The sequence below is a fragment of the Dryas octopetala genome, chromosome 2 (assembly GCF_963921425.1).
Source record: "Dryas octopetala chromosome 2, drDryOcto1.1, whole genome shotgun sequence".
Classification (NCBI taxonomy): domain Eukaryota; kingdom Viridiplantae; phylum Streptophyta; class Magnoliopsida; order Rosales; family Rosaceae; genus Dryas; species Dryas octopetala.
In genome coordinates this window covers 13,729,857-13,740,433 of record NC_141367.1, presented here as the reverse complement: position 1 = coordinate 13,740,433, position 10,577 = coordinate 13,729,857, and the positions used below count along the sequence as shown (strand labels likewise).

Below are 10,577 nucleotides of genomic sequence, written 5' to 3'. Positions count from 1 at the left end.
ACTCTTAAAAATTTTAAATTTTTATAAATTTGAAATAGTCACAGTTTAATCACAACTGTGACTGTTCGACAGTCACAACTATATAACAAACTGATTTGTGACATAATCCAAAATGTCTTACTCTAGGTTAGTACGTAAACTAAAAAAAGTTAGTGGCTTGCTGCTTTATTGAAAAACTATTGATATTTGGTATTTAATCCTAATTTTTTATTTTAAAAAATATGCAATTAAATTTAAAAAATATACAAATAATTTATAAAAAAATGCAACTAAAGATTTACTCACAGCAATGTCATTCGGTAGTCAAATGATATATAGCTTTTTTGTCTGAAATTTGACATGTTCCCCAACTTTGTATTGCAATCACATTACTTAGATTATTTTTCCAATGTTTGAGCATGGAATCTACCTTCTCGGTGAATAGTATTTATTCTCTTTTGGGAACCCTTCATTCAGACAAGATACTTGCTTCTATCTTGCTTAATCTATCTTATCAGTCCCAAGGAAATTCTCCTTCTTTGAACATGTAATATCTCACATCTTCTATGTGCACATGGAATATGTTAGAATCTTCAATCACGCCCTTGGTGACATTACAAGAAAAAATTGCTTTTGTGAAGGCTGTTTGCCACATCAATTTTTTACTTTCCATGATTATTTGTTACGAAAGCAAGCGACGCAAAGACTTTGCGTCGGTCGATTTCTTGTTCACTATCTTTATCTTTTGTTCTTATATTGTTGTTTTGATAAATTTCTTTTTTTGTAAAAAAAAAAAAAAAAAAAAAAGCTTTTTTACTCAAATACCACTTGAATTATAAGGGGTGTGCTTAAATACCACCCAAACTTTTTTTTTTTTGTTAATTTATCACCTGAACTTTCAGATATTGACCAATCTACCACCTACTGTCACTTCAGTTAAATTTTTTGTTTATTTTAAGGGTATTTCCATCAATTCATATGATAAAAGCATTTGAAATATTGAAAAAAAAAATTCTAAGTAAACCCACTAGAAAAAAAAAAGATTTTAAGGGTATTTTCTTTTTCTATTTTTAAGATTTTTTTATAATTATATTTTAAAAATATTTTTTAAATAATATTATTTTTTTATTGTATTCATGGACAAAATGGGAAGTTTGGAAAATTTTTTAATGATTTAACAGAAAAATGGATATCAGATAGTAAATTGGCACATATTGATAACTTCATGTGGTAAATTGGCAAAACAAAAAAATTTAGGTACGAGAACACACCCCTATAGTCCAAGTTATATTTGGGTAAAAAAGCCAAAAAACAAATTATAATAATAGCAAAAGAAACTTACTCGAGTTCCACTCCTTGCAACATGTGCCTTAAAGGATATGACATAATGTTCATGTCTACACCAGTAAGCTGCTGATTAACAATGGCAGTAAAACTTTCAACATCATCCCTTTGAAACTTGTTCTTGTCAATGGAAATCAAGTAATCCGACCGCAAGTTAGCCACTTGTAGGCTTCCCGCCACGAAAAAGAAGGAGTCTTCTCTAACATTACTTAGCACAACACCATGCTTGTCTCTTATATATTTCTAACATATCCCTATATCAAAAAAAATTATAATAAAATTAAAAAATATATATACAAATATAATTTTTTTTAGGATTAATTACAATTAGAGCAAATTACATGCAGGTATCTCAAGTATATATCTTGTTCACTTGAGTACCCCAATAAAAAAAAAGTTGCTCAGAGATACCTCAACTACTGATTTTGCACACACAGGTACTTCCGTCAACTATTCCATTAGGAAGGCCGTTAATTGTCTACGTAGCACATTGACATACCTTTAAAAAAATGCCATGTGGACACAAAAATAATAAAAAATGAAATAATTATTTAAAAAAACTAAAAAAATTTAAAACACAATAATTAAATTAAAAAAAATAAACAAAAAAAACCAAACACTCACCCGACCACCCACCTTCCTCCCTCCGAGACCCACCCACTCCTTTGACCCCAGCCACCTTGCCGTCGACCCTAGCCACTACATCGCCGACTTACCCAGCCACCCACCCCCTCTCTTTCCCTGCCCCTCTCTCCTCTCTCTCTCTCCCCGAAACCCCAACCCAAGCCTAGCCTCCAGCCCTCCTCCCTCCGCCTCCCCCGCGTCGGCCACCCAACCCAGTGACTCACCCACCTCCCTCCCCTCTTCGGCCACCAGCTCCATCTCTCTCTTTCTGTCATTCTTTCTCACTATGTTTCTCTCTCTCTCTGATCTGAACGAGGGTGGAGCTCGAGGCGGGGCGGGGCTGGGGTTTTGGGGAGAGAAAGAGTGAGGCAGAGAGAGAGGAGAGGGGATGGGGAAAAGAGGGGGTGGGTGGCTTGGTCGGGGAGAGAGAGAGAGAGAGAGAGCAAGGCAGAGAGAGAAAGTGAGGGGCGGGGAGAGAGAGAGAGAGAAGATGGGTAGGGGGAGAAAGGGGGTGGGTGGCCGGGTATGTCGGCGACATGGTGGCTGGGGTCGGTGGTAGGGTGGCTGGGTCTCGGAGGGAGGAGGGAGGAGGGCTGCAAGCCTGCAACTCCATTTTTTCTTTATTTTTTTGTTTTTTTAATTTAATTATTATGTTTTTAATTTTTTTAGTTTTTTTAAATAATTATTTCATTTTTTATTATTTTTTTGTCCACGTGGCATTTTTTAAAGGTATGTGAGTGTGCCACGTAGGCAATTAACGGCCTCCTTGACGGAATAGTTGATGGAGATACTTGGGTGTGCAAAATCAGTAGTTGAGGTACCTCTGAGCAACTTTTTTTTATTGGGGTACTCAAGTGAACAAAGGTGTATACTTGAGGTACCTACGTATAATTTGCCCTTACAATTATATACCTCAACTATACACCACTTTTCAACTTGGTACCACTATACACCACTTTTCAACTTGGTACCTCAAGTTCAAAAAGTTGCATTAAGGTACCTCAACTACGAAACTGTGTCAGTTAGGTACCTTTGTTAGTCTGGCCGTCAAGAAGGTCGTTATCGGATGATGTGGCACACGCGGACCCACCACTAAAAGGCTTTGTTTCAATTTAGTACCTCAAATTTACCATTTTTTTCAAGTTTATACCTCAAGTTCAAAAACTTACAAATAAATAAATGTTTTATAGTTTTTATCTCAACTTCACCCTAACTTTTGATCCATCAAATCTCCACCAAAATCATCAATCTTATACTCATTTTGAAGCTATGAATCTTCTCTTTACAACCATACAAAAATCATGCAAAACAGATTTATGAAACCTGAGATAATTGGTCACAAAGTAGGCTACTCGAAACTGCCAAATTTTTCAAACAAATTGGCAATTTCGGGTATCCTAATTTGTAACCACTTATCTCGCGTTTCATAGTTTCTTTTTGAAATATTTCTATATAATTGTAAAGAGGAGATTCATAACTAAAAAAATGAAATAATTATTTAAAAAAACTAAAAATTTTAAAGACAAAAAAAAACAAAAAAATAAAGAAAAAAATGGAGTTGCAGGCTTGCCGCCTCCCACCCCTCCCTCTGAGACCTACCGAACCAAGCCACCAACCCCTCCCTCCGAGACCTACCCAACCCAGCCACCCGCCCCTCTGACCCCAGCCACCCTGCCGCCGACCCACCCACCACGTCGCCGACCCACTCGGCCACCCACCCCCTTTCTCTCCCCCCTCTCCTCTCTCTCTGCCTCACTCTCTCTCCCCCCACCCCTCACTTTCTCTCTTTGCCTCGCTTTCTCTCTCTCTCCCCGACTGAGCCACCCACCCTCTTTCTCTCCCCTCCCCTCCCCTTCCTCTCCTTTCCTCTCTCTCTTTCCCCGAAACCCCAGCCCCGACCTGCCCCGCCCCGAGCTCCACCCTCGTTCAAATATGAGAGAGAAAGAGAGAGAAAAACAGAGGGAGAGAGAGTGACAGAAATAGAGAGATGGAGCTGGTGGTCGGAGAGGGGAGGGGAGGGAATTGGGTGGGTCACTGGGTTGGGTGGCCGACGCGGGGGAGACGGAGGGAGGAGGGTTCAAGGCTGGGCTTGGGTTGGGGTTTCAGGGGGAGAGAGAGAGAGTTAGAGAGAGAGAGAAGAGGGGCGGGGGCGGGGAAAGAAAGGGGGTGGGTGCCCGGGTGGGTCGGCGACGTAGTGGCTAGGGTCAAAGGGGTGGGTGGCTGGGTTGGGTAAGTCTCGGAGGAAGGGGTTAGAGGCAGAGGGAGGCTGCAAAGCCTGCAACTCCATTTTTTTCTTTATTTTTTTGTTTTTTAGTTTTTTTAAATAATTATTTCATTTTTTTAAAGTTTATTTTATTTTTTATTATTTTTTTGTCCACGTGGCATTTTTTTAAAGGTATGTGAGTGTGCCACGTAGGCAGTTAACGGCAGGTCTGACAGAATAGTTGACGGAGATACCTGGGTGTGCAAAATCAGTACTTGAGGTACCTCTGAGCAACTTTTTTTTATTGAAGTACTCAAGTGAACAAGAGTGTATACTTGAGGTACCTGTGTGTAATTTGCTCAAAATCAATTAACCAAATACTATTACCCAACACATTCAAATTATAATATATATATATCATATGTTTCCGTGACTTAAAATTAGAAAATTTAAGAATGATAACTGCAACAATTAAACATCCATACAAACAATTAAAAAATTTAAAAATCGTAGCACAGATTGCATTTAAACATGTAGCTATTTATTCTCCTTGATTGTCATTGCCATTGTGTTCGGAATCTCTCCACATATCATCAACTATATTAGCTCGTCATTCATTAACATTCTCTCGTTGTTGTTCTTGGGTTTGAAAAACTAATTCAAAATTATCTTCTTCATTGATCGATAATGAACCAAATGATGAAGTTTCAACATCTTCTTCAACGGGAAATTCATCAGAATGACACTCCTTTCGAAAAAAATTGTGCAATCCTGCACAAACTAACCAATAACTCTATTTGTGTTATGTATGAGAATGGAAGTGCAGACATGAAAATTGTGAAACGTGATTTAAATATACCAAATCTTCTCTCAATTATATTCCTCAACAAAGCACGGTGAAAATTAAATAACTCAACAAACAACCAATTATAACTCCAGAGTTATTATAATATAGTATATACATATATTATTATATTATACATATAATAAGAATGAAAATTCTTAGTTGCATATTACTAAAAGTAAGGTTACTAGATGTATATATATATATATATATAAATTATTGCTCTTACTCTTTCTCTCTATTCTACCAGATCTTGCCGACAAACCAAAGCCCACCTCCCTGGCTTTTCTTTTCTAGCATTACCCACATCTCCCAATCTTTCTCTCCAAACCAATCGGCATGGCCTCTGTATACACAGCTTGGATTTATCATTTTGGGATGTGTTTGATCAATTAGCACCCAAGCAGCAGGCACTACACGTGTTTGACGAATTGCTCCAACCAAGTGAATTGTTTCAAATGCCACCAAACGCACTTTAACACAAAGAATTTCAGCCCAAACACTTTCAATTGCAACAATGGAGGAAACCCAAATTGAAACCGCCAAACCGTCCGAAACTCTAATCTCTTTCGCTCCTCACCGTCCAAGACACCTCAGGAGCCAAACTTACCGTACCTTGGTTCGCATACTATCTCACCAATATGTACCTCAGGAGCCTATAATGCAACAGAAAGGAATGGAGACTTCTGTATCTGCTGGGGGTGATACAGAAGCCTTTGAGTTCTCTTTAAACAAAGACATGGTTGCTGAAGCTTCAAAGCCTAGTGAGTGTAACAAAGACAAAAGTTGTACACAGAAAACTAATTATTTGGAAGTAGAGCATGAAATGCAGCCCAAGGATAAGGAACTGGAGAAAATAGCTTGCACCAGAAATGGGATGACTTCTCCCAACCATATGAATGATAGAGATATTGAAGATGGAGAAATTTCTGGTGATGACGGTATGGATGACCGATCAATAGATATGATTTTGCATGATACAGTAATGTTTGAGGAAAAGAAGGTCAATGAGGTGCAAATATGTGAAGATGTAATTGGTAGAAAAGAGCACCCTTGTAAGGAAGCAAATGGAATATATTTTGACTACGATTCCTTTCTGGTGGATACTGTTGACAAAGTAAAAAATGGTGGAGGAGTGGAACTCAGAGAAAGTAAAAGAACTGAAAACATTTGTAGACCAGGAGTTGTTAAGGGTAAATATATGAAAGCTATAAAGGCAGATGACTTTGATCCTTTGGTAGAGAGTGGAAGAATTGTAAAGAAAAATAGCCGAGTTAGGGAGGTTATTGGCTGTCCAGCGTTTTGTACTAATAATCTGCCATTGCATGAACAAATCTCAGAGAAAAATACATATGGAACCCATGGAATCACTTATGAAGAAAAGGTATCTTTTTCACTTGTGTATTTTCTTTTCCTTAGATGCATGTCCATATATTGTGTTTTATTTTCGTAAATTCTGTATACTCGTACCAATGTAGCTGTTGGCATGGTAACTTTTGTGATGTATCAATATGCCACCTTCATTCTTTAGAGTTGCTGCTCAATTCATTGAGCAGAAACTCTACCACATACATACACATTGCTCTTTTGCCAGAGAGTCTTGAGTTTGAGTTAATTATTAGTTTGACACATTGCTCTTTTGGTCCATATGTAACCAGTGTGGTTTATTGGTGGTCATGTGCAGTGGGATGCCATTGCCTGTAATAAGAAAAAGCGTGGTCTTCCTTCAAAGGAATCAAAAGAAAGGAAAAAGGTATCACATATTAGTTATTACTTACATTGCAAATCTCTTTGGAACTCCCATTTGGAAAAGTAATTGAAAAGTTTTTCAATATCTTCAGTGCTTAAGGGCAACATATTGTAGCTGCTTGTAAATGCACATTGATATTTATTTTTCATGAACAATGCACCTTGCAGGCAAATTACCGAAAGAAACGAGCAGAAAAGAACAGGAAACTTGGTGTTAAAAGGCTGAAGCTGCTTCCAATACAGAAACCAAAAACTGTAAATTATTGCCGCCATTATCAAAAGGGAAGGTGCTACGAGGTTGAGCTTTCAATTCTATCAATCTTGTTGATCTATTTTGATTTTTTAACTTTACTTTATACTTGTCCTAAAGCAGCGTTGCCTTGATATTGCTTGTTGCAAAAGTACTTGATTTTTTACCATACTCAGAACTTTTTTCCTCATAATTATTTCTCTGTAGAGTTGCCAAAGCAATGTCTTTGCTTTTATTTCTGTTTAAAACAATTTTGGGGTGTCAATGATCTATCATCATTTGATTTCCTTCCCTTAGCTCTCTCCTCATTTATCATGTTTTGTTTTTGTTTCACAGGGTGAAAAATGCAAATTTTCACATGATATGGTGCCTCTAACAAAATCCAGGGTAGGTCAATTGACTGGATTCTTAATGCTTTCTTGTAGTGCTAGTTGCTCTAATTGAAGGTTTTTTTTTAAGATCGCTTCTTTTACCACCCCCAAATTTTTCATCCCACCTCTTAGTAAAATTTTCAATTACACTTTTATCCTTCTATGAATTGCCTAAAATGACAAACATTAAACAAAAATGAAAAATGGAACTGGAGGCTGGCATGGCCGCCATCATCCATAACTAATTATAAAACATAAAAAAAAAAAAAGGGTAGGCTGGGTATTTTGCAAATATTGGTGGGTGTGTTAAGCAATATGATTTTTAAAATTTTAATAGGAGGGTTAGCAAAGCAGATAGGTGGGATAAGCAGAGTGGGGGGTGGTAATAGAAGTACTCTATAAATGGTACCTAAACTCTATGAAGGATATAATGCACTTTCCTTGTCTTGTATTCTGGTTTTGCAGCCCTGCAGTTTTTTTGCACGTGGGTTATGCATGAAAGGGGATGACTGCCCATATGATCATCAGCTTATCAATTATCCCTGTGACAAATTTATTGCCAATGGTTTCTGCAGCAGAGGTGATCAATGTTTGTATTCGCACAAGGTACATTCTTGCCTGTATAAGATGCTACTTTGAGCCACTTATAATTTAAAGCCTGCTTGGCGAGTTCTATCACAGTATGAGTTAATTACACTTACATCTTCTGAGGTTTATCGTCTTTTCACATACGCCCCCTGGAGTTTCAATAATTATACATACACCCCCTAAGGTTTTAAAACTGTTGCATATAACCCCCTACAAAAGAAAAAAAAATATATAAAAAAGAAAATATTTGTATTCAGGTTGGACCTTACACCTTGAATAATCTTATTAGGCTATTTAATCCCTTAGCATGCTTTTTTGTATAATTTCTCATCATTTTCGTCTCACTATAGGGGGTTATATGTAACAGTTTTAAAACCTCAGGGGGTGTATGTGTAATTATTAAAACCCCAGGGGGTGTATGTGAAAAGACGATAAACCTCAGAGGGTGTAAGTATAATTAACTCGTCACAGTATATTGCTTGTGTTAATTAACTGACTATATCTGCCCTGAGTTATCATTAGCTCTTACCTAATTCAGTTACTACTAAAATAAGTTATATTTTGCTGATCAAATTTACAATTTTTCTAAGATGACATCCAAGGAAGACGGTGCAACTGCTGCTTGCAAACCTGAATTGACACCTTCCTCGGTGCAAGGTAATTCTGGATCTGCACAAGTAAAAATCGGCTCTGCCTCTCACAAGAATGCCCATACTCTCAGTAATACTGAACTGGATGCGGCAAGGGCTCTGTTGAAACAACCTGTTCTGGCTACCAAAGGAATTTGCTTCTTCTCTACTGGGAAACCATCATCGGTTCAGTCTAGTATGTATAAACAAGGAGCCTTGACCCTGGATAGGAATACTGGTACCAAAGCTGGGAACCTGATAGGCCAAAGTCCATCAAGTTCCTTTCAAAATTCAAATGACATTTTGATGAGAACTCCACCAGTAGTCACTCCTAAAGGAATAAATTTCTTATCATTTGGAAAAGCTTCACCAGATGATGCCAGTGGTACAAACCAAGTCTGTCATCAGACAAGCCCAAGTGTGTCAGAGACTGTTCAAAACTCGAATGGGATGCTACAAGTTAATCATCCTGCTGCAGCACCACAGGGACTAAACTTTTTTTCTTTTGGGGAAACTTCCGTAACCAACTCTAGTAGTGGAAAACTGGTCAGCTTGGCTTCCGGTTGTGGTAATAATGGGAATCAGACAAGCCAAAGTGTGTCCGGGACTGTTCAAAACTCGAATGGTATGCTAAAAATTAATCAACCTGCAGCAGCACCACACGAACTAAACTGTCCTTCATTTGGGAAAGCTTCTGTAGCTAACTCTAGTCGTGAAAAACCAGTTAGCTTGGCTTCGGGTTGTGGTAACAATGGGGATCAGACAAGCCTAAGTGTGCCCAGGACTGTTCAAAACTCAATTGGGGTGCTTAAAGTTAATCAGCCTACACCAGCATCACAGGGACTAAACTTTTTTTCTTTCGGGAAATCTTCCGTAGCTAACTCTAGCAGTGAAAAACCTGTTAGCTTGGCTGCCGGTTGTGGTAACAATGGGGGTTTTCATGAGAATCAAAATAGAGTTGATAACCCTCAAAACTCAAGTGCAATCTCATTGAAGCTGCCACATTCTCCACTTACTTTGGGTCAATCTTCAGATCACATAGCATCCAGGTTTCATAAAGACAATGACAAATCATCTCAGAGGGCATTCTTTTCGACACTTGCATTTGCAGCAAAGTATGAAACCAAAAGGATGAATCAGTCAATTGGTTCTACCAGTTCTCAGGTGGATAGGGAAAGAAATTGAGAGCTGCGAAAGATCTTGCAATTTTCCATTTTCTTTTCTCAGCTACCAAACAGATCTTAGCTAGATTCTCTACAAGATTAGTATCAGGAGAGTTTTTAAACAAATAACTAGTGGGTTGTGAGAAATTTCAAATATATTACTATTGGGTTGGCCTGGCTTCCATAGCTAGCTTGCCAAGAGCTAGAGAATAAGTTGAGCAGCTAGCTTTAATTAATTAGTGGGTATGTTTCTTTGTTTTATGCATTCTGTTCAAATTTTGCATATATGGGGAGGAGGGATGTGTGGAAAAGGAGTGAAAAGAGAGATATGGGTTTGATCTGTTAGAGATATGTTTGTTTGTTTGATCTGTTATTTATCTCCTTTATTCAACTTTTTTTTTCCTGATTACTTCTTATCATGAGTTTTTTGTTGTTTCGGATTTTGAAATTTGAATGGACTGCCCGTTAGTGAGCCACAGTGATTTTGATCAGTTGAATGCTATATTATATGCCCCTGGAGTTTGCCCAATGTCTTTGTCTTTACTTTCATAAATATTCTTTTAGTTTTATGCAAGTGGACATATCTTTGCACATGAATGTTTTCTTCTTCTAGTATATGTACTTTAGGTTGTTGGTTTCATTGTAATTGACTATTTGGTCACTTTTTATTTTTGGCCTTGGATTTAATGTTATTGAGTCAGGTTGTTGAGGTTCTTTGGTAATCTGTTCTGGAGTTGACTGCTTATCTGCTTATTTTTTGAAAGTTCTATTAATTTAATATCAATCAGTTTCTACCGTTTATTCAAATACTAAATGGTAGAAACTAGAATACA

At 37.7% G+C, this 10,577-nt stretch overlaps 1 protein-coding gene across 1 annotated transcript; it reads left to right on the top strand.

The window, feature by feature from the left end:
- The first annotated feature begins 5,246 nt into the window (after positions 1-5,246).
- LOC147293262 (uncharacterized) lies at positions 5,247-10,360 on the top strand. The gene is made up of 6 exons (XM_086232186.1): positions 5,247-6,378; positions 6,679-6,747; positions 6,912-7,040; positions 7,330-7,380; positions 7,830-7,970; positions 8,543-10,360. Exons 1-6 carry the CDS (start codon positions 5,512-5,514, stop codon positions 9,764-9,766), a joined length of 2,481 nt encoding a protein of 826 aa, XP_086088312.1. The 5' UTR covers positions 5,247-5,511; the 3' UTR covers positions 9,767-10,360.
- Positions 10,361-10,577: the final 217 nt, after the last annotated feature.

Coding starts and splice junctions, on each gene's coding strand:
- LOC147293262 (XM_086232186.1), top strand. CDS start 5,512: ATGGAGGAAACCCAAATTGAAACCGCCAAACCGTCCGAAACTCTAATC. Junction 6,379..6,678: donor GAATCACTTATGAAGAAAAG/GTATCTTTTTCA, acceptor GGTCATGTGCAG/TGGGATGCCATTGCCTGTAA. Junction 6,748..6,911: donor AATCAAAAGAAAGGAAAAAG/GTATCACATATT, acceptor TGCACCTTGCAG/GCAAATTACCGAAAGAAACG.